The 24,789-nt window shown below is 41.8% G+C and overlaps 1 protein-coding gene across 3 annotated transcripts in view; it reads left to right on the top strand.

The window, feature by feature from the left end:
* The window catches only part of ITGA6 (integrin subunit alpha 6), an 86,513-nt gene that overhangs the window by 21,994 nt on the left and 39,730 nt on the right, over window positions 1–24,789 (top strand). For 2 of the 3 annotated variants that reach the window (XM_056533401.1, XM_056533403.1), the window contains exons 2-4: window positions 20,698–20,822; window positions 23,273–23,352; window positions 23,717–23,972. In XM_056533401.1, coding sequence (XP_056389376.1) covers window positions 20,698–20,822; window positions 23,273–23,352; window positions 23,717–23,972 — 461 coding nt within the window. Of the gene's footprint in view, window positions 1–8,392; window positions 8,547–20,697; window positions 20,823–23,272; window positions 23,353–23,716; window positions 23,973–24,789 lie in introns of those variants that run through there. The other variant, XM_056533404.1, reaches the window with a different exon arrangement.

Here is a 24,789-nt window from a genome sequence, read left to right on the forward strand (position 1 = left end):
CCCCCTATTAAAGCATCAGTGATCACTTTGCCTTCTTTCAGGACAGATTGTAAACTGAGGAAACCCCAGAGATACAGAGGCTGATGTTCTTACATTCACTTACTACTCCTTTCAGAGTATTAGTGTAAAATGATAGTGGTGAAATGAATATGAGTGGTTGCAGTGATTCCATTATTTTGATGATTAAGCGAAACTATAACCTATGTAAGGCTATTACAGTGTTATTTAATACAGAGAACAATTCTAGGAATGCTATAATTACAACATTTTTAAATTTTAACATTCCTAAGATTCTTCCCTTATACTATACATGACCAGATTACCCCCCCCAATCGTCAGATTGACCATCTATTTGGCCCACAATCACAGGAAGTCAAAAGTTGCCCTAAGTACTTAAAGGGGTTGCTTGGGGACACAACATTTTTCATATATGGCTGGGGGTGGTAAAGAATATTAAATTATTTATACTTACTTCCCCTGCTCCCCTCTAGCTCCCACTCTGACATTATCTGGTCCCTGTTTGTCACCGCTTCTTTTTGTTTCCAAGACAAGCAGGACCTGCCTACTCAGCCAATTTAGAAGTCAAAATTACTCTGTAGTCCAACCTACTATCTTGTATGGGGTGTCCTGATTACACCCCATTGGTTACTGAATGACAGATGTCAGGGGAAAGTAGTATAGGCCATGTATGTTGGTTTTCAACATGCCCTATTAGTTTGGTCTTATAGGAGATGAGTGTCATGACCGATGGTGGACAGGGTGAGTGAGCCCTAAGCTGTCCCTAGGAAACTCTCCCTACCTACTTGCCTATCTGCCCTAAATGGCGGATCGACAACCATGGTGCTGGTCCCTACCTTTGCTTAAGTGCAGTGGGTGTAAAAACAAATAATATACATAGTTGGTCAAAGGCCAGAAACCTAACAGGAAAACTACCAAACAACCAGATATACCAGACAGAATATAAATGCACAAACAGGGCAGGATATAACGTACTAACATACAGTTCAGAAACCGGAACCAAGATAAATGACAGAAATGAATAAATGAACAAGAACTGCATTTTAAACACTAAATTGATCGGAACATAGAACACTGTTCACACTGGGACACAGAACAGAAACAAACTGGACACCCCACTCCACAAAAGGAGTAGACAGCAATAATAACTCCAAATCGACTTCTAGCCAGTGGGCACACTCCACCGTGTGATCAGGATACTGACCTAGAAGGAAACAGAAATATAATACAGAAACGAGAAACGGATGAGTCTGAACAGACTCCATAAAACCAAACTCCAAACAACATGGAGGAACCAGGATACCAGAACAGGAATTATACAAACCAGACTTACAGTGTGGACACAGACTAAGACACAAGGCTAAAGCAGAACGGACATATATAATCCTAAAAAACAAGACAAATGTACTGCAGACTAAAATCTATAATAAACAGGACTATTAACCATGGTTAAAAACTCAGAAATATCACAATATAAATACAAGGTGCATGACTAAGCAGACAAGAATAGAGTAGCACTAAATTCAAGGTGCATAAAAAAATTGTCAGAGAAGTTCAATCACCAGCAACCAGAGTGCAGCAAAGCTAGGGTTTAAATTGCCACACCCAAGTTCCAATGGGCTCAGAGCATTAACTATTCCAAGCACAGGAAGAATTGGAACAGAAACTGCTCAGACAAGAATACCATTGTCTCAAGAGACCCCAAGACATAAAAACACAAAAATACAAAAACAGACATTACACTGAGCTGCCAGCAGTAATGTCTGGCATGGGCTTATTCTCATCTCCCCCAATTAAAACAAATGCATGCCGGAAATAGCAAAGTGTACGTGTGTATTGTAGAGTTGAGAAGTGGAATAAATAGAATAACTAATAATTAATAGTAACCAATAAAATATAATTGATACAGGAAGGAAGCTGCTGAATAAGAGATGCAGATAAACATGTGAGTTTTCAGGGCATATATGCACCAGTCAGTATTTATCCTTGATCACCCATCCCTATTGATTGTCATAGGAAACAGCAGTCGCTGATTTTATGATGCCAGTAACATCTAATCTACTATAAGATCTGGATTATTGCCCTTATAGAGACTTCTGACTAGAATGACTGTACAGAGACATCTGGGTTGTGTGCTGGCTGTATCTCTTTGTTTTGTGAACAAAAAACCCACAGACAACATGTGTGTGCTGGAAAATACTGCAAATCCATTTATGTAGAAGGAAACGTCTTATCTGCGCAGAGGAGGCTTGGAATGTTTTTACAAGAGATAGAAATGAGCATTATCTCCTATGTCAGGTTTCTTCTTTTGTGTCGGTGTCTTTATTTAGCACGGTGCATTCCCTCTCTGCTTATTACTAACTATTCTCTTTTTCCATCGCTGCAATTGTTTTTGTTCAAAGCCACCATTTATGGAATCCTATGTAAAAAAATGCAAAGAACTTGGGTCACCACATACTTTCTTAGCTATTGTTTAATTATAACCATAAATATTAGTTTAATATACTGCTCTGTACATCAGTTCCAGAAACATCACTTAAAGGGTAGCTCCCACCATCCTATTTTATTTTTTTTTGCTAGCCCGATCCCCCCCTCCCCCCCGCTACAGCACTAGCCCGTTCCCTACTCCCCCCCCCCCCCTGCCCCGCATACCCCGTTCCCTCATTACACTTGCAGTTACTGCAGAGTCCGGCAGCGGGCGTGCAGGGACAGCGGCGGCAACGAGGCGGCGGCGATGTGCGGGAGGAGTGGCCAGTGGCCGGGGAGCCAATGCGCTCGCTCCCGCCTGTCTGTTTGACAGGCAGGGAGCGAGTGCAGCCTAACTGAAAAAGGACTGATTGCCACTCCAAAATCAGTCCTTTTTCAGTAGCCGGTTTTTAAATGTAAATTAAACCTTTTTAATGAAAAAAAAAATAATAAAAGTATATTAGAGATATGTTGTAGTACATAAGTACTAAAACATATAAAAAAATAAAGTTGGTGACAGTGCCCATTTAATGTCTTTTATGCGCATTATTTCCCTTGTGAAATTAATGCATCAAACTTTATGTGAGCATTGAACAGTACAGTGGTCCCTCAAGTTACAATATTAATTGGTTGCAGGACGACCATTGTATGTCGAGACCAGAACTCTATGGAAACCTGGTAATTGGTTCTGAAGCCACCATAATGTCAGAAAAAGTGAGGATTAAAGGGGTATTCCAGGAAAAAAACTTTTTTTTTATATATCAACTGGTTCCAGAAAGTTAAACAGATTTGTAAATTACTTCTATTAAAAAAATCTTAATCCTTTCAGTACTTATGAGCTTCTGAAGTTAAGGTTGTTCTTTTCTGTCTATGTAATCTCTGATGACACGTGTCTCAGGAAACGCCCAGTTTTGAAGGAAATCCCCATAGCAAACCTCTTCTAAACTGGACGTTTCCTGAGACAGGTGTCATCAGAGAGCACTTAGACAGACAAGAACAACCTAAACATCAGAAGCTCATAAGTACTGAAAGGATTAAGATTTTTTAATAGAAGTAATTTACAAATCTGTTTAACTTTCTGGAGCCAGTTGATATATATGAAAAAAAGTTTTTTCCTGGATAACCTCTTTAAAGAAAAATAGATAGATAACTAATACAGATAAAGCAAATCCTTACATATAAAAGTAAGAAAAAGCTGCTGGAAGCTGTAAATCACAGTCAGGTTTTTTTTTAACCAGGGTGCCTCCAGCTGTTGCAAAACTACAACTCCCAGCATGCCTGGACAGCCTTCGGTTGTCCGGGCATGCTAGAAGTTGTAGTTTTGCAACAGCTGGAGGCACCCTGGTTGGGAAATGCTGGTCTATGTAGAGGACAGGAGCTTCTTCAGGGTTTTCTAAAGAACACACACTGGGGGACATGTATCAATAATGGTGCAGCAATGTGTGATTTTATGTGTGTTTTTTTGCATCATATGGAGCATATTTGCGCCAAAATTATCAATTGTCGTACACAAGTGTGTAATTTTGGCACAAATGTAGCCCTAAAAAAGGCGCAGACCCCAGAATTCCAGGCAGTAAATCTGACTTTGGGACATTCTATTGTTGTAGCCATTTTCTCTGTCACTTTATTCATGGTGTAGATTTGTGCCTAAATGAAGGTATTTGCGCCAAATCGAAAAGTCGCAATTAATGAATTCCAGACCAAAGAATGATTGTAACTGAAATCACGACTAGCAAAGTGAAATCAGTGATTTTGTTCTAAACCATTTGGTGCAATTGTTTGTCGCAAAAAATGACATAAAAGGAAATTTGAGACAAATCACAGTCAAAAAAACAGGGTAAAATCCTTCATACATACCCCCCAATGTCCTAAAAAAGTAACATGGAGCCGCCCTCACCTGGTGTTCAAAGGAGCAGCTAACCCTGGCACAGGTAAAAAGCAGTACAGAACATGTAATACCTCCCTGTACTGTAGGGGGCGCTACCACACACTAGTCAGTGCATGAACTTCAGTAATACAGGGGTTTTAACAGTAAAATGTCCATTATGATTGGTCAGTTCTTCCGGGTATTGACACATTTCACAAATCTGGACTGTCTGTAGCATTGTATGTTGAGTCTGGTTTCAAGGTACAATGGTCCAGAAAAGACCATTGTATGTTGAAACTATTGTATGTTGAGGCCATTGTAAGTTGATGGATCACTGTACAGAATCATTGTGGCACCTTTGACAATGGGTCCAATCCTGACTCCACCAACATCCCCATGTTAACCATGTAATTCCCTCCAGTTTCTATTACCGTTCATAGTAGTTGCTCCAACATTGTATCCCAGAGGTCTTCTCGCCCGTATTTTCCTAACGTGGCAATGCTTGATACAAACCAGATGGATGTCTTCAGAAGGCTTGGTTTTGCCAACTGCTATCACACCCAACTCTACTATAAACATCAATGTGACCAAGCAAGCATGTTTTACTCATGTGGAAATAAGAGAGCCTAGCTGTGTCAGATACAATGACTAAGGGCCCATTCACATCACGCTTTGACCATATGTCTCAGGTATTATCCCATATATCAGCAAACGTAACCCATGGCATGCTCCTAGTAGGCCCATTAAGTTGTGTGTCGGTGGTGTCTTTTTACCTAGAGGTGACTTAGGAAACCCACTTTAAATTACCGCTCGTCTTACAGACCACGTGATCGGGCCCGACAAGCAAGCAATCTGTTAGGATACAGAGACTTTCCTTTATAAGATTGGAAGTATTTGTAATCTGAGCAGATACTTTCTTCTATCACATCTGTTTTGCTAAAACACTGCATAACATTTGGTTTATACAGTAATATTATGATCTATGTGGAGGAAGAAGAAAAAAAAAAAAGCAACTACAACAACTAAATTGCAAAAAATTAGCGATTCCATTACATATTTAGTCTACCAAAAGAGATACGCTGGCACCGCATACTCATGACTAGGGTATCCTATACCTGCGCTGTGACCCAGTTCCCCATTCCCACTTACCAAACACACTTTATGGTAGAAAGGCCACAGCGGCCAATTTTATTAAATGACATAATAACAATATATTAAATAACCTTTTATAAATAATCAGACAACATTGCCTGACCCATCTTTTACAAATAACAAAACAAATACGAATAGTGCAAAAACCTTTTTAGTCCCACTCTACCACCTAGCCGAAGGGGGACTTGGAGGCATCCTAATTTCTCCTTCGGGTCTCCTACTTTGCCCTGAGTCGTCCCTTCACCACCTGACCCCAGGGCACCACTTTCAGAGACCCCCGCCCCCTTTGGGCCACTCCCGCAGGGGTTCACCACTCGAGGCTTGGTACCGCCCCCAGCCTCACCATCCCATTCATTGTCAACTCTCTCCAAGTGTCTCCAAGTCCCCCTCTAGCTCCTGCCACTGCGACAAGCAAAACCCCTTCCTCCCACAAGCATCACTACAATAAGGGCGGGCGGGCGGGCAACTTTCTTCTTGGCGGTCTACTCCCTCTGAGGTAACCAAACTCCCCTTACCCCCTATTTAAAAACTCCCCCCAGACTCCTCCCTTTGACCGACCCTTGTCCTCTGCCTGACCCCTTGTTAACCCCTCTCGCTCCAGACATGTCCCCTGTCATGTCCCCCTACACTCCCATTCTGTCCATTCCAGGGTTGTCTTGATACTTACAAATAATGGAGTCAGGCAAATCCTCCCAGGCTTATGTACAAAAAAAAAAAAAAGACCATTAAAGGTGCTCTACTGTACACGAGTCCTTATAAAAATACATATAGAAATTAAATAGTGGCACTCACCATGCATTGTGCTAAAAGTAGTCCTCTATTCTTTATATTAAGGACTACCGGCGCAAAACATATGTTACTCCAGGCTCTGTCCACATCCTCTCTTGTCCCGAAATATATTCAGATCCACTATGGACTGCATTTTGACTATGACTCTTGCTCTTAAATCAGGCTGCTACAATTGATTCTGCCTGATGGATATGCAAAACATTAGCCGCCCAGTCCCACTCATTTTCTGATTACTCCATCTTGTTAGGGCCCATGCACACTGTGGAAATTCCAAAGCACAATTCCGCTTGCAGCAACCTCCCATTGTTTTCAATGCAATTCTGCTGCTTCTGGAAATGCATTGCCGTTAATGGGGACAGTGCTTAGAGCCCGTGCACTCTTCGGAATTTCTGTCCGGAGAAATTCTGGATGGAGATTCCATGTGCAGCAGGCAGGAGCGGAATCAGTGCTTAATGGGATACTCCGCCCCTAAACGCCCCCCCCCCCCCCCCCGCGATATCTGAGTCGGCACCGCGTGTGTACTGAACACAGGAGCTTGGGGCTTCCGTGTTTGCGACGTCACGTCACGCCCCCTCCATTCATGTCTATGGGAAGGGGTGTGCCGGCTAGTACACAGCCACAACCCCTCCCATAGACATGAATGGAGGGGGCGTGATGTGGTCGTTCCCTCATCCAGCACGGAGCGGAGTTCACTCCGTGTATTGGATTACCAGCAATCAGGCTCAGACTTCTTATCCTGTATGCTTTGGATATGGGATCAGATGTTTAGGGGAGGAGTACCCCTTTATTTGCCTGAGCTGTTGCTTATTCTCTGCATATAATGGGTGACAACAGCAGACCAGCCGTCCTGTATCATGTGTCATAGTCAACTTCCCTATAGATTATATATGGTTGTTATATTCTTAGTCCCCACAGTGCCTCTGTTAACCTCAGAGTTGTGGATTTATACAGTGGTCTTCAACCTGCGGATCTCCAGATGTTGCAAAACTACAACTCCCAGCATGCCCGGACAGCCGTTGGCTGTCCGGGCATGCTGGGAGCTGTAGTTTTGCAACATCTGGAGGTCCGCAGGTTGAAGACCACTGCTTTGTGCCATTGTGGATCCCTGCTGTGGGAGTCCATTGTGATGTGTGGGGGCGTTTACAGATCTACAGCATTAACCCATCGTCATTCATTTGGGCCAATCTTCAGTGTATCTATCTTACATAGGTAGCATGCTACTTGTTTCCACTGTGTTTTTTCTGATAAATGTGTTAGATGTCTATGCAGGTATCTGTGCTTGTCTTTTGTGTCTTAGTGAAAAGGACGTACTTACAGGAGTGGTAGGTGCAGTGACTTTTAGTCAGTTTCCTCCCACAGTTGTTACTTACTGTGGTTTTTACGTATAAGGCATTTGGGGTTGCTGTAAGTCTAGGTTCAGACTACGGAATCTCCGGGCAGAAAATTTCCGCCCGGAGATTCCGAGTGCGGCCAGCGCCGACTGAATCAGTCGGCGCTAGGACCGCGCGGACACTGCAGTCTCCAATAGACTGCAATGTGTTCCGCGAGTATTTCCGCCTGAAGAAAGAGCAACGCCATTCTTCAGGCGGAAATTTCCAAGCGGATTTTCCGTTCACAAATTCCGCTTCACAAATTCCGAAGTGTGAATTAGTGAACGGAAAACCAGTCACTACACTAGACATTTTAGCAAGCGGAATTTCCGCCTGCAGTTTCAAAGCGAAATTGCAGGCGGAAATTCCGTAGTCTGAACCTAGTCTTATGAGAAGATGTTGCCTTTACTGAAAAGCTTTGTTATTTTAACTTCCAGTGGTTAAAAGCAAGACTGTTAGGGTATATGATAGTCATAAGGGGGTCTCCTTCCTATCTATGACCACTCCCTGGGGGAGATTTATCAAAACCTGTGCAGAGGAAGAGTGGTGCAGTTGCCCATAGCAACCAATCAGATTGCTTCTTTCATTTTCCACAGGCCTCTAAAGAGGCCTGTGGAAAATGAAAGAAGCAATCTGATTGGTTGCTATGGGCAACTACACCACTCTTCCTCTGCACAGGTTTTGATAAATCTCCCCACCTGTGTGTCAGTATGGACGGTCTTTACAAATATCAGATTCCCTCTATGTATTACAGGGAAACCCCTCCAAAAGATCATCTCATTGAGAAGGTCACTCCCTTATCCAGACCATATTTGCTGTGACAGATTTCCAGTTCCATCACAATGTGCATACTGACCAACTTCTCCAAGAGGAACTTTACTCTAGTAGGTCATTTTTAGATGAAAGTTTCACTATATGTGGTTCCTCATCTATTTTAACTTGTGCATTAGACTTCTTAAAGGGGTACTCCGGTTAAAACCTTTTTTTTTTTTTTTTTTTTTAATCAACTGGAGCCAGAAAGTTAAACAGATTTGTAAATTACTTCTATTAAAAAAAAATCTTAATCCTTCCTGTACTTATTAGCTGCTGAATACTACAGCGGAAATTCTTTTCTTTTTGAAACACAGAGCTCTCTGCTGACATCAGGAGCACAGTGCTCTCTGCTGACATCTCTGTCCATTTTAGGAACTGTCCAGAGCAGCATATGTTTGCTATGGGGATTTCCTTTTACTCTGGACAGTTCCTAAAATGGACAGAGATGTCAGCAGAGAGCACTCTGCTCCTGATGTCAGCTGACAGCTCTGTGTTTCAAACGGAAAAGAATTTCCACTGTAGTATTCAGCAGCTCATAAGAACTGAAAGGATTAAGATTTTTTAATAGAAGTCATTTACAAATCTGTTTACCTTTCTGGAGCCAGTTGATATATAAAAAATGTTTTTTTTTTCCTGGATAACCCCTTTAAAGGCAATTTTTCCCAACCAGGTTGCCTTCAGCTGTTGCAAAACTACAACTCCCAGCACCCTTGTTAGGAAACGCTGTATAAGAGGATGGGATTTCACAGGCTTCTGGTCCTCCGCACATCAACACCCCCCCCCCCCCCCCCCCCCCCCCGGTTTAACTAATTGAAAGAGTTATTCCAAATTCTTCTCTACTCTTGGCATGTCTGGACTTTAGTCACTTATCTGTGACTTTCCCTGGGTTTGTAAATCACTCCTAGCAGTGAATGTGGAGTCAATACCTTGTTTTCATGTAACCGGATACTTCTAATGCCAAGACGCCAACTGTTGGTTTTTGCACTTTGTAGAGTCTGTTCTCCCCAAATATGAGGCTTAATGAAATCTTATCTTCTCGCTCCACTGATGACAGAAAATACAGCATTGTGTCACCTTGGATTATTTCTTTTGGTTGCTTTTTTCTCGCTGTTTCCACATTCTATTTCGACATTATGATCTATAGAGGAGAAAACCCATTTTGGACTTTAAATAAGGATCTTCCATAAAAGTTAATGGGGGGTACAAGTGTTTTGAAATCAACTGGTGCCGGGAAGTTACATGGATTTGTAAATTACTTCTATTTAAAAATCTTAATCCTTCCAGTACTTATCAGCTGCTGTATGCTTTACAGGAAGTTGTGTAGTTCTTTTCAGTCTGACCACAGTGCTCTTTGCTGACACCTTTGTCTGTGTTAGGAACTGTCCAGAGAAGGAGCAAATCCCCATAGCAAACTTCTCCTGCTCTGGACAGTTCCTGAGACGGACAGAGGTGTCAGCAGAGAGCACTGTGGTCAGTCTGAAAAGAACTACACAACTACCTCTGGAGCATACAGCAGCTAAGTACTGGAAGGATTAATATTTTGATATAGAAGTAAATTACAATTTTGCATAACTTTAGGGCACCGGTTAATTTGAAAAAATTTATTTTTATTCCACCGGGTACCCCCTGTAACAATATTTTTGTCATGTGCTACATATTGCTCAAATGCTACACAGTTGCACTCAAAATCTAACAAACCACCAGGTTGATTTTTGTTTCGGTATAGGGAGAGATCACAAATAAGTCTGCATGTAATGGATCTATGGTCCTGCAGTGGACGCCACTGCTTAATACTTAACCTTTAATAAATACTCGTTCAAAAACACTACTTGAATGGTGAATAACCCACAACCAATAAAATAACAACAATGTTACGGGTTATATCAGACTTGTTCTATTCTAGAAAGAAAGTATAGTATTCCACATGTGTGAGAAATAAATGTACTACAAAGAATTACTCCCTGCATGTTTCTGCCAGAGTTTTATGGCATCCTCAGGGGAGGTATCTCAAAGGAAATAGCACTAGACAACACAAGAGTACACAAATTGTGTTTTAATTAAATACAGCAGTGGTATAATTAAGTACTGTCAATATCGGGAGAGATCTATTACTCAAGACTGGTGGGGCAGGTAGAAGACTTAAGGAACAACCCCCATGACTCGAAGTGCAGGCAGGATAAAAGTGGTGATAGATTCCCATTAAAGAGGTTATCCCGGATTAGGAATTAAAGGGGTACTCTGGTGGAAAACTTTTTTTTTTTTTTTATCAACTGGTGCTATATAGTAAAGTTAAACATATTCGTAAATTACTTCTATTAAAAAATCTTAATCCGTCCAGTACTTATTAGCTGCTGCATACTACAGAGGAAATTATTTTATTTTTGGAACACAGAGCTGTCTGCTGACATCATGACCACAGTGCTCTCTGCTGACATCTCTGTCCATTTTAGGAACTGTCCAGAGTAAAAGGAAATCCCCATAGCAAACATATGCTGCTCTGGACATTTCCTAAAATGGACAGAGGTGTCAGCAGAGAGCACTGTGGTCATGATGTCAGTAGAGACCACTGTGTTCCAAAAAGAAAATAATTTCCTATGTAGTATTCAGCAACTAATAAGTACTGGAAGGATTAAGATTTTTTAATAGAAGTAATTTACAAATCTGTTCAACTTTCTGGCACCAGTTGATTTAAAAAAAAAAAAAAAAAGTTTTGCACCGGAGTACCCCTTTAAGAGCTGATTTCTTCCAAAAATAGCAAGATCCTTGTCTTCAGGTTGGGTGTGGTATTGAAGCTCAATTCTATTGTAGTTAATGAAGCCAAGTTGTAATACTACACACGGCCTGAGGACAGGTGTGGTGCTGTTTTTGGAAGAAATAAGCTGTTATGGGTCAATATATATATATATATATATATAAATCAATGAGGTGTCCATCTCCAAAGTGACAGACATTTTGTAGCCGACCTGCTCGAAGGGATAATTCAGTACTTTGAAGTGTACATAAGTGTTCACGTAACTTTTGACATGTCAGAAGTTGTGATTGGCTGGGGTCGCAATACTGATCTAATATTCAGGGCCTAGCCTAAGGGTACGTTCACGCGCGCAGATTTTTTAGCGGGTTTTCCGCTGCGTATTTGAAAGTGGGCGGGCTCTTCTCGGCTGTCCGCAGCATATTTTCCGCAGCGGAATTTACGCCGCGGAAAATCCGCCACAGTCCCTAATAACTTCAATGGGGCCTGCGGCGGATTTTCCGCAGTGTACATTGCTGCGGACAGCCGAGAAGAGCCCGTCCACTTTCAAATACGCAGCGGAATAGTACACAATAGTACACCACTTACCATCCCTGCTGCTCTACAGCGTCACCACCGGATTTCCACTGGGCTTTGTGGATGAAACGGAGTTCATATTTCCAATGTAACTCTATGAGACTTAGGCTATGTTTACACAGCGGATTCCTGCTATTCCGCACAAATCCTGCTCATAAAAGTAGCCTACGGATTTTTCACAGTTTTGCAGGATTTGAGCGGAATTCATGCAGAATTTCTGTGCTTTCAAAACACAGATGTGCTCAAATTCAGAGTCTCATTAACTTCAATTGGGGCTCTGAACAAAATTCTGCAAATTGTAAAGACATGTCTTTTAATTTAGAATTTCGCATGGACATTCCGCCGTGTGAACATGGCCTGAGCCTCTACTTTCAGGTCACATAGTAAGCACTGTATAAATCCACAATGCAATTTGGGTGCAGCAGGGATCAAAGTCATTGTCTTATTAGATTAAAAAAAAAGGAGCACCTGGTAAGAGGGGTAGCAGGGTGCTGTTCCTGGATAACTCCTTTTAAAGGGGTACTACCGTGTAAAACTTTTTTTTTTGTTTTTTTTTAATCAACTGGTGCCAGAAAGTTAAACAGATTTATAAATTACTTCTAATAAAAAATCTTAATCCTTCCAGTACTTTTTCAGGGGCTGTATACTACAGAGGAAATGTTTATCTTTTTGGATTTCTCTTATGCCACGACAACAGTGCTCTCTGCTGACCTCTGCTGTTCATTTTAGGAACTGTCCAGAGCGGGAGAAAATCCCCATAGCAAACCTATCCTGCTCTGGACAGTTCCTAAAATGGACAGTAGAGGTCACTGTGGTCGTGACATAAGAGAAATACAAAAAGATAAATATTTCCTCTGTAGTATACAGCCCCTAAAAGGTACTGGAAGGATTTAGATTTTTTTATAGAAGTAATTTACAAACCTGTCCAACTTCCTGGCACCAGTTGATAAAAAAAAAAAAAAAGTTTTCCACGGTAGTACCCCTATAAGGGGGTACTCGCGTGCCTCAGCCTTCTGAACATCCGGTTCAGAAGGCTTGGAGCAGTGGCCGCGGTCGCGACCGCGGCCACTGCTCCAAGCCTTCTGAACCGGATGTTCAGAAGGCTTGGGCACATGAGTACCCCTTTAATTTTTAGATTGTTGTTTTTCGTTGATTTCCTCTCCTAAGGATAGGAACCCCGCACTCCCTTTGATCCCCGCACTCCCTTTGATAATTAGGTATATTATTATTGTATTTGTTTTCTACAATAAGTCCAGAGAAAGTCAAGCGCTTGTAGACAGCGGTGAATAAAACGGGAACTGTCCAATATTTGGAAAAAGTCTGAGGTTTGGCGGCAGAGCTTTCGTCTGGTTACGCTAAAGACTCACTTTCTTGCAACAAAGGTTACGAAATCACGTTACACAACAACCGATACTAATAAATTCCTCTTTTCGTTGCACATAAAGTCAATTTTTCAGAGGCCCTCTTACTCAAACTTAAAATGTAGTATTTTATCTATCTATCTATCTATCTATCTATCTATCTATGTAGATCCTTGCATTTGTCCCATTAGAACCTCCTATCTATATGGCCTAATAAAATATACTGATGTCATATTATAGCAACCTCCTTCCGTAAGGTAGTAAAGAGCCGCTTACACGGACTCCATCATAACCCTCATAATTTCCCCTAGGGGCTACCATACATGTGGATATAACTTCTGAATTTTGAAGACCCTGAATTGCAATGTGTATTAAGAAGTTTTGTCCAAGTGCCAATTTTTGGGGGAAATCCGTGGCCCAATAATATATTTCCATGCTCCATTTCGTCGGGCCCATGGCAGGTTGGAGTCTTTGTTCTTTGTGTGTTTATTAATTCCTTGCAGTTAATTGCATTTGCTCGGCCAGAAGCATTTGTGTGTGAAGGTCGGATTACTAGATGAGACACGCATTATTCTTTCATCAATGTTAGCTTCATAAAAAGTGTATGGCCAGTTTAACACTTTACGGGCCCTCTACTACATCCAAGTGTCCCATCACCATGCACTGCTGGATTCATTGCACGGTGGACACCAGCGATGACCTTAACCAGGGCTGGACAAATTTACTATGAATCCGGGAGCCAACAAAAAACAGGTTGGAAGCCAGGATGCTGCACGTTATGCCACGTAACGTTATATTATCAGTCATCATCTACCCTCACGTGTCACCATCATTAGTGTCCCCCTCATCTCTCTGTGCCACAGTCATTAGTGCCCCCCTCATCTCTCCGTGTCACAGTCATAAGTGCCCCCTCATCTCTCCATGTCACTGTCATTAGTGTCCCCCTCATCTCTCCGTGTTACAGTCATGAGGGTCCCCCTCATCTCTCCGTGTTACAGTCATTAGTGTCCCCCTCATCTCTCCGTGTCAGTCATTAGTGTTCCCCTCATCTATCCGTGTTACAGTCATTAGTGCCCCCCTCATCTCTCCGTGTTACAGTCATTAGTGTCCCCCTCATCTCTCCGTGTTACAGTCATTAGTGTCCCCCTCATCTCTCCGTGTTACAGTCATTAGTGTTCCCCTCAACTATCAGTGTCACAGTCATTAGTGCCCCCCTCATCTCTCCGTGTCACAGTCATAAGTGCCCCCTCATCTCTCCGTGTCAGTCATTAGTGTCCCCCTCATCTCTCCATGTCACTGTCATTAGTGCCCCCCTCATCTCTCCGTGTTACAGTCATTAGTGTCCCCCTCATCTCTCCGTGTCAGTCATTAGTGTTCCCCTCATCTATCCGTGTCACAGTCATTAGTGCCCCCCTCATCTCTCCTTGTCAGTCATTAGTGCCCCCCTCATCTCTCCGTGTTACAGTCATTAGTGTCCCCCTCATCTTTCCGTGTTACAGTCATTAGTGTCCCCCTCATCTCTCTGTGTCAGTCATAAGTGTCCCCCTCATCTCTCCGTGTTAGTCATTAGTGTCCCCCTCATCTCTCCCTGAGTCACAATCATCAGTGTCCCCTTATCCTTTCCTGTTTCACATCCATAAGTGTCCCCTTCCCCTCTCTGTGTCACAGTCATTAGTGTCCCCCTCTTCTCTCCGTGTCACAGTCATTAGTGTCCCCCTCATCTGTCCGTGTCACAGTCATCAATGTCCCCTTATCCTTTCCTGTTTCACAGTCATTAGTGTCCCCACATCTCTCCCTGTGTTAGTCATTATTTTTCCCCTCATCTCTTCCTTTGTCACAGTCCTTAGTGTCCATGTGTCACAATCCTTAGTGTCCTTTTCATCTCCCCTCATGTGCCACATTCATTAGTGTCACCTCATCTTTGAAAAAAACAAACTCCTTTACCTCCGCCGCCGTTCCCCCATTATGCTTCCAGTCGGCGCTCCAGTGTTCCATGAGCAGTGGATGCCACATGACCACAACAGCCAATCAGCAGCTTTAGCGGTCATGCACAGTACTCCTTAGTATGGAGCATGCCCCCTGAGGAAGTAGAAGTAGTTAGGAGCAGTAGCATTATAATTAGAGATGAGCGAACTTACAGTAAATTCGATTCGTCACGAACTTCTCGGCTCGGCAGTTGATGACTTTTCCTGCATAAATGAGCTCAGCCTTCAGGTGCTCCGGTGGGCTGGAAAAGGTGGATACATTCCTTGGAAAGAGTCTCCTAGGACTGTATCCACCTTTTCCAGCCCACCGGAGCACCTGAAAGCTGAACTAATTTATGCAGGAAAAGTCAGCAACTGCCAAGCCGAGAAGTTCGTGACGAATCGAATTTACTGTAAATTCGCTCATCTCTAATTATAATCCTATAGCCAATGCAAAAACATTTTAAAGCAGACATGTGTAGATAGGGCGTATTCTTCTCTAAAGTAGAAACACTAAAGTAAAGCCATAGTATTTGTATCCATTACTATGTGTGTATGAAATAAAATGTTTATTGCTGCATTTAGTGGAATCTGTTCATCAGTTCGCATGAGCGACACTAAAGATAACTTGGTGGATTAACTCTCGATCTCAGTAAAACTCACAGAATACTCACAGTACAGATACATAAATCAGTAGACACACATCCTAACTCGCAGACATAGTCATCCATCTGCACATTAGTTCAACAAGTCCTGACAACCTTTACAAGTGAAAACCTTCAGGAATGTGCCATGATGAGCCGTGCCACAATGTGTCTCAGACTAGACTCAAATGTATTCGATTTTATTTAGTGCTATAACTTGTTTAATGCATTGTTTATGTACTGCCCCCATTGAGCAGTCTGTATGGACATGTGACATGTGGAAAAACACCGCCCCCTATTGGCTGCTATCTCTGGTGCAATTAAATGTATCACCTAGATTTCTTTCCTGATTAGAACCGAATACTGAAACATGTATTTTATCTTATCTGTTTCTATTTATTTTATTTGTTGGACTTTATTATAGGGACTGCCATGTTGATTGAGCTATTTTTAACAGCATTTATAAATATGCATTACAGCAGGACTCATTGACATAAGCAACAACAGACAGTAGCTTCTGGACATGCTCTGTGACCTTTGAAGATATTAAAGGAAAACTGTCACTTGTTTTCTCCCGCATTATCCACAGGTACTGGTGGAAGTGCGGGAGACGCTGATTAAAATGAGCCCAACCTTGTCCAGATCTGCGCCGCCGTTCTCTCGCAATTGTAGTTTTATTATCTGTTGAAATCTTCCCGTAACTGGCATGGGCGGGGCTTTGGCTCTTAACTGGCACTGACGTCAGCACTGCTTATGAATATTCGTCCCCCCCAGTTAGGAGCGGCAAAGAGAGGGAGAACTGGAGGGAGTGGGGATGAATATTCATAAGCGGCGCTGACATCAGTGCCAGTTAAGCGCCGAAGCCCCGCCCGTGCCAGTTACAGGAAGATTTCAACAGATAATAAAACTACAATTGCGGGAGAATGGCGGTGCAGAACCGGACAAGGTAGGGCTCATTTTAATCAGCGTCTCTGGCACTATCCACCAGTACCTGTGGATAGTGCGGAAGAAAACAAGTGACAGTTTTCCTTTAATAGCTCTGAGGCTCAGCTATTGTAAAGATCCTGTCTTATCTATATACTGGCATCACTTTTCGCTGTAATGTAGATTTCAGGAGTTTCTTTTTTTTTTTTTTTTAAAGTATAGATAGTAAAATGAAAAATTTGAAAAAACATCACCAACAATTCTTTAAAAAATATGTGTAACGAAAAACTTAATTTAAACAGTAGGTCATTTACTAATTGACACTTTTCCTATAAGCTTCAGTTTCTTTTTTGGTCTGTAGTAAGGATGGGGAGCAGTGGTAGTAGAGGGACAGCATCCAATGCATAGCCACCCTCCTTTTTTGTAGTCACTCTTTATAAAGGGTAACCAAACTTTCCGAAAACTTGTGACATGTCATAGAGACAATCAAAAGTTTGATCAGTTGGGGATCCAAGTACTGAGACCCCGACTCTTTGCTAAAATGAAGGGGCAGAAGCGATTGGCTGAATTAGGTCTCCCTTCACTTGCTGAAGACATGCTCATAGACTTCTATTCTTTGAGCTATTTTTAGCTATTTTTAGTTATTTGTCATAATATATATTGCATCTTGTATTATTTAAATGTAGAATACAAATGTGATAGAGGGTTTGATGAGGGCAGATGGTATTACTCTAGGGGCAGATGGCATTAACCCCTTGTATTCGTGACACCAGGGCGTGGTTTATCCTCAATACCACCCGAAGTTATACCGCTGGATCCTGGGCTAGGCACAGGGACAATATTGACTCCGAAGCCAAGTTACGGAACAACGGTAGCTTTACTGAATTATACAGGTGGAATAGTCTATACAGCTTAGCCAGGCCCACAGAGGTGACCAGTTACTTCAGAGACCTTAGGGCTTGCTGGGACTTGTAGCGGACTGGGACAATTTTGATGCAGGCCACGCTGACTGAAGACAGGTTGAGACTAACTATACCCTGTTTGTAGCTTACCCGGCTCTGACTGGGACCTGGGGGTAGTGGACTTGTAGACTTGTGGCTGCTTGACAGACTTTAGGCCTCCTCTGGACTCCAGGCACAAACCTAGGACTTGACGGCACTTTAATTCAGCAAAGACTAAAGAGCTCCAAGAGACTAAAGAGACTCCTCCCAGGGCTTATATAGGGATAATAGGGGGAGACTCTGTTGGGGTCCCATAGTCCCAGCCGACTGCAGCACATGGCGTATAAGACGACCCCTGAGTTTTTGTAACATTTTCCAGGGTTGAAAAGTCGTCTTATACCCTGGAATATATGGTACTTTTATTTAACTTACTAGCATTTGCTTTACAAATTCATTGCTTAATCTGCCACTTAAATCCCCCCCCCCCCTCCTGGCTGTAAATAGTCCCTCATATCACTACATATGTTAAGTCTGGCTACTGGGAGGTTAATTATATGACTTGTAGATTTAGTTATTCCAGATCCACCGCATTGACCTTTTCCTCAATAAACCTTGTACAGCTACAATGTCATAATAATGATTATCTGTAGAAATCTATCTGTGTTAAAAAAAATTACAGATCTTGTTTAGATACCAAAAAATAATTACCATGAACTTTTCTTCTTTGTTATATGTTTATAAAGGTCCTGTCAATGGCATATTTATTTAATAAATACAACATGTATAATATAATGTCATAAGATATTATACACTGAGCTGTATGGTGACGCATAGTGTCAGAATACATATTGGTGACATGGCACTAGTATGTGCTGTGCATTGGTGTCTGACCATTATGACCTCCACTAGAATGAAGTGGTGGCATTAGGAAAGAGCATCACTGCCACTTAATTTTAGCAGTTGGTGGGGGTCACAGTATTCTAAACCCCCGATGATCAGATTGTGGTGGCCCAGTACTGGACTTTTACTCCTGTACCCTTGCTGCCCTGTCAGGCAGCCTCCCTGCAGTGTCCCCTGGGCCCCCTGCACCCGATCCCCTTGTACAGTTATTGTTATGCTATATAATGTATATAAAAGTGTTATGCCTTTAAGAATAGTTGCCATGTGGTTAAACATCAGTCATGTGATTGTAACCCAGTGAGGTTTCAGTGACCTAAGGGTGACCTATGGGACATCACCAGAGTCTCCCCTATATAAGACCTGGGAGGAGTCTATTCAGTTTCTTGGAGTCTTTGCTGAATTACAGTTCATTCAAGTCCGAAGTTTGTGTCTGGAGTCCAGAGGAGGCCTAAAGTCTGTCAAGCAGCCACAAGTCTACAAGTCCACCACCCCCAGGTCCCAGTTAGAGCCGGTAAGCTACAAACGGGGTATAGTCAGTCTCAGTCAAAGTCATCTGTCTTCAGTCAGTGTGGCCTGCATCAAAATTGTCCCAGTCCTACAAGTCCCAGCAAGCCCTAAGGTCTCTGAAGTCACTGGTCAGCTCTGTGGGCCTGGCAAAGCTGTATAGACTATTCCACCTGTCTAATTCAGTAAAGCTACCGTTGTTCCGTAACTTGGCGTCGAAGTCATTATTGCCCCCGTGCCTAGCCCAGGATCCAGCGGTATACCTTCAAGTGGTATTGAGGATTAACCATGCCCTGGCATCACGAATACAAAAATGAATGCCATCTGCTCCTAGGGTAATACCATCTGCCCTGCATCACACCCTCTACCACAATATATTGTCTATTTTTTAAATAAATAAATAAATAACTATATATATATATATATATATATATATATATATATATATATCTGTGTGTGTGTGTGTATAAGAAATTTAGTATATAAGAAAGGTGATCTTTGGGAAATCTTGGCCTTAACTAGATTATTCCGGGATGAAGGTGCAGCACAGGAGACATCCTGGGAGTAGAAGTGAGTGTAATGATGCTTATTAAATTCAGAAGCAGGCTTCATCTTGAGCTGTCACCTTTCCTGTGTCCTTATAATGACTCCCAGTACTCAGATACCTCCAGGACTTATTGTAGGGCAGAATAGAATGACCAAACAGCTGCTGCGCAAAGAAATCATAAAACAACATAAATGTGTCAGAAGCAATAATACAAAATGGTAACTCACCATTGTTACCATTGGCAGGAACTGTGTGGGGTAGTAATTTGCAGGCATTGGATCCATTACTCAAGCATAAACAACGACTGTTGCCGGCAACTGGCTCCACATTAAAAAGCAGGTGAAGATGACATGACAGGAATTCTCCTGCCATGTCTAACAGGGAGGAGTTGTTATAGGGATATAGGTCTCTGTCCTAGGTCTCCAAACTGTGGACCCCCAGCTGTTGCAAAACTACAACTCTCAGCATGCCCGGACAGCCAACGCTGCTCTAGGTGGTATAGCAGACAAATAAAATTGGTATGTGCAGTTTTGTGGGGCGGACCAAAGTTTTGACTTTATTCTAGAATGAGATGATAGTAAGAGAATAGTCAAGGCAAGAAATGATAGTATCGGAATTATTTATTTTACTGGTGTAGGTAGCCTACAAGTACAAGTGACAGTCTTTGTTGCCACTTTCTTCTGGAGAACCCATGACCAGGTTCCAGGGAACCACAATTGGGAATCAATGCTTTGGGTAGTAGTGAGAGGATTTGGCCAGTAAATGAGAGAATGACGTTCAGATTTGGGCCTATAACCTGTAGCTCACTGCATGGCATATTGAGAATTTTTTTTTTTTTTTTTTGTGTATTTATAACCTTTTATACCATCATTCAATATCATAAACATTATTTCATGTCATTAGCCATCATTGTCTGACTGCTTTGCTTTCATCTGATTTGTTATCCTTGGATTATGACCCTGAAGGTGTTCGCTGCATTTTTATTGTAACGTCCTTATGTAGACTATACATACAAGTGCTATACAGGGCTCATCTAATACAGTATAAAGCCATTGTAGCCTGATAGAAGCTACTGGAGTCTTGTCACTAAACAGGATTTTCTTTTTTGACAGATTGCTGGTTGGTGCACCGAGAACGAAAGCCTTTCCCGCTCAGAAAGCGAACGTATCGGGTGGATTGTTTTCCTGTGATATTACGTCCACAGCTCCGTGCACAAGGGTTGAATTTGATAATTCAGGTATATTGCTGACAACCATTTCCATTCATTTGCATGTTACAATATATAAACTAGTGTATCCTTAAAGGGGTACTCCGGTGGAAAACTTTTTTTTTTTTTAATCAACTGGTGCCAGAAAGTTAAACAGATTTGTAAATTACTTCTATTAAAAAATCTTAATTCTTCCAGTACTTATTAGCTGCTGAATACTACAGAGGAAGTTCTGTTCTTTTTGGAACACAGAGCTCTCTGTTGACATCATGACCACAGTGCTCTCTGCTGACACCTCTGTCCATTTTAAGAACTGTCCAGAGTAGGAGAAAATCCCCATAGAAAACATATGCTGCTCTGGACAGTTCCTAAAATGGACAGAGATGTCAGCAGTGAGCACTGTGGTCATGATGTCAGCAGAGAGCACTGTGGTCATGATGTCAGCAGAGAGCTCTGTGTTCCAAAAGGAAAATTATTTCCTCTGTAGTGTTCAGCAGCTAATAAGTACTGGAATGATTAAGATTTTTTAATGGAAGTAATTTACAAATCTGTTTAACTTTCTGGCACCAGTAGATTTTTTAAAAAAGTTTTCCACTGGAGTACCCCTTTAGTGGGGTTATCTACCATAAGGTGATTTTAGTATGTACCTGGCAGACAGTAAAGTACATGCTTAGAAGGATCTGTGTCTTGGGGCTCAATGGCTATGTTGTGAGATTATTATAACACTGTCGCTATGTTTTTATGAACTGGTATTTCCTGTTTGAGTTTCCTTCTTTGCCTACAAATTGCATAATTCCATTTTCCTCCCTTCCACACATCAGCCACCCCACCCATTGAAACATAAATGAGCTGCATCCATTCAAAAGACCTGTGGTTTTCAATCAGGGTGCCCACAGCTGTTGCATTAGTTGCAGATTGATCTCTCTCCCACCAAGCGATCACTCCACCCATTGAATCAGACAGGCTCCCTGTCATCAGCTGACTAGTGAGTCAGGTCTCGGCTGCATTGCAAGCTGGGAAAAATCTGAGACAACAGTCATTTTGTATGCTGTTAAAAATAAATATTAGGGTGAAAATCACATAAGAATTGTGAGAAAACCGTCACAGACGGGTACAGACACTATATTATGAACTACACTAACTTTACAGCCCCTGTAGAATAGTCAAATGAAAAATAATTTCTGGAATGCCCCTTTAACTGTAAATTACAAAGACATTAGAACAAAGCTGAAGAGGTGATATTGACCTTGTAAATGGACTTCGTACCATAGAGGCAGACCATAGGGGGAGATTTATCAAAACCTGTGCAGAGGAAAAGTTGCCCATAGCAACCAATCAGAGCCCTTCTTTCATTTTTAACAAGGCCTCTGCAAAATGAAAGCAGCGATCTGATTGGTTGCTATGGGACACTGGGCAACTTTTCCTCTGCACAGGTTTTGATAAATCTCCCCCATACAGCTTATATGGGGCCCTTGGAGATAGGGGGCCCTGCCACTTTGCTAGGACTCTTATCTCCACATTAATTGCATTTTGAGCTTATAAAGGAGATACTGTCCTTGAAAAAGGCATGGAGGGGACAAGAAACACCAGACTCTTCAGTTTTGGCTCCGTGATGAAAGTTCATTTGAATCTATTCTTTATTTGCACTATGCATTACTATAATAATAATAACAATGACAATAATAAAAATTATAATAATAATAATTATTATTATTATTACTAATACTACCATAGAACTGGCACACAGTAAATATAAACTTTCTTTGCTATGCATCTCACTACAAATTACCATAAATAACAGATATTCTATACCAGAGGTCCTATCTGGCGTTTCTTTTCTGTAACTTGCACAAATTTGCGGTAAACAATGTGTAAAACCACAGCAAAAATACAGGACTATTGTGCAAATTGTGGTAATAAAATGCCCCAAAACACACCAAACTCTAACATTGTATTGAGATGAATAAACTAATACTTACCGTATTTACAACATATCATAGAAGGATGAGAGCTTGCACTCACCGCTACTGTAGACTCTATCTTACGGGCGATCCGTTCCGGCAGGGAGACTTCATTGATGCAGGGTGCTAAGAGGCTAACAGCCGTTTTCGCACAGTAGGTGTGTGCTTCTTCCGGCCTGAGGCTGGAAGAAGCACACACCTACTGTGCGAAAACGGCTGTTAGCCTCTGAGCACCCAGCATCAATGAAGTCTCCCTGCTGGAATGGATCGCCCGTAAGATAGAGTCTACAGTAGCGGTGAGTGCAAGCTCTCATCCTTCTATGATATTTTGTATCTTTGTTTATGCTTTTGAAGCTTAGCACCCCGCTGTAGCCATTATTCCAGTTACCGGCTGGCTTTACTGTTGATATGGTGATTAGCATACGTGTATATTGGATGAATATTTCAGTCTGACTGTGCCCTCTGAATTTGTCTATACTATTTGGTTAATACTTATTTACATTTACTTATTATTTACAGTGGACCCAACATCTGAGAGTAAAGAAAACCAATGGATGGGTGTAAGTGTTCAGAGTCAAGGACCAGGAGGCAAGATTGTGGTAAGTATTGTGGAGATTTTTTTATTTATATTTAAATAAAATATAGAGAAAAAAAAAAAGGCCTATGAATATGTTAACATAATGTCACTAGGACTAAAGAGTTTCCTAAATAGTGTTATAGCCAACATAACATCTGTTTCTCCACACTAAGAAAAACGTTTCGAAATGGAGCAAATTGTAAAGCCCTGAATAGTATGTTGAAGCCGATTATTAATGGCTATATGCATACTTAGAAGATATACTTTTAAGACCTGACAATAGTTATCCATTGAAAAGACCTAGGAGGGTCATTGGTTGTGGGGTCCTGAGCCGAAAACTCCTTGAATATTGTACCAATTATAATATGTCCTATTTTAAACAATAGACTTGTGCTCACCGATATGAAAGAAGGAGATTCGTGAATACGCCCCAAGAATCTCGCGACATCACCGGAAGGTGTTATGTGCTGAGCCAAGACCTCACTATCTCAGATGAAATGGACGGAGGAGACTGGAATTTTTGTGATGGACGACTGAGGGGTCATGAGAAATTCGGATCTTGTCAGCAAGGTGTTGCTGCAACGTTTACAAAGGACTACCATTATGTTGTGTTTGGTGCACCTGGGACATACAACTGGAAAGGTATGCAGACTTGTCCTACGTTCACGTTGTAAGCCTGGGCAGGAAGTTTCAGAAGATCAGCCTTCATTCTGATGTCTACTCTACATGACATTATATGGTGTAGTCTTCAAAGAGGAGAACCAATGGTACAACTAATGGGCCTTTTACATGTACCTATTATTCATTTATACGTATAAATGTCACTTATAAAGACTGTTTACTGTTGTTTAAAAACAAATATGGGAGCATTTTTCTTGGTTGGATAGGGTGCCCAAGGTATGGTCAAGGTATATCTAGTTTCTAAAGATGAAATTGCCTTTCTCAATATAGAAGATTTTTATATCCATCTCACCAGATTTCACAGGTTGCATGCATGAGACCGGGAAAGCTTTCCAGCTATGCTTTCTAGACTTAGGCTAGACCAATGGCTCATATGAGCCTCGTTCATCACACATGTCCACTTGGTTATATCTAATGTACCGTAAGTGGAAATATCTAGACAATGTCCATCTTAGATTTCTTTCACACTGCCGTTTGAACACGGTAGTGCAATGCACGTCAGGGAAACAGGGAAGAATAGCAGGAGAAAAAATACATAATGTGACAAAATGTAAAAAACAACAGCGCCCGACGGACCCCATAATAGTAATATGTCGGGACCTGTTGTTGCCCGTTGTGCCCCATCCGGATAATGAACGTTAAAGGCACAAAAAAGAGCCAAACGGACTTTTTCCGACGGGCACAACGGCAGTGTGAAAGGGGCCTTATTGATGGTGAATGCAACATTACTAGATAATTTGTGTGCTCCCTTTACATATGCCCATTGTCCAGCGACGTT

The sequence above is a fragment of the Hyla sarda genome, chromosome 8 (assembly GCF_029499605.1).
Source record: "Hyla sarda isolate aHylSar1 chromosome 8, aHylSar1.hap1, whole genome shotgun sequence".
NCBI lineage: Eukaryota > Metazoa > Chordata > Amphibia > Anura > Hylidae > Hyla > Hyla sarda.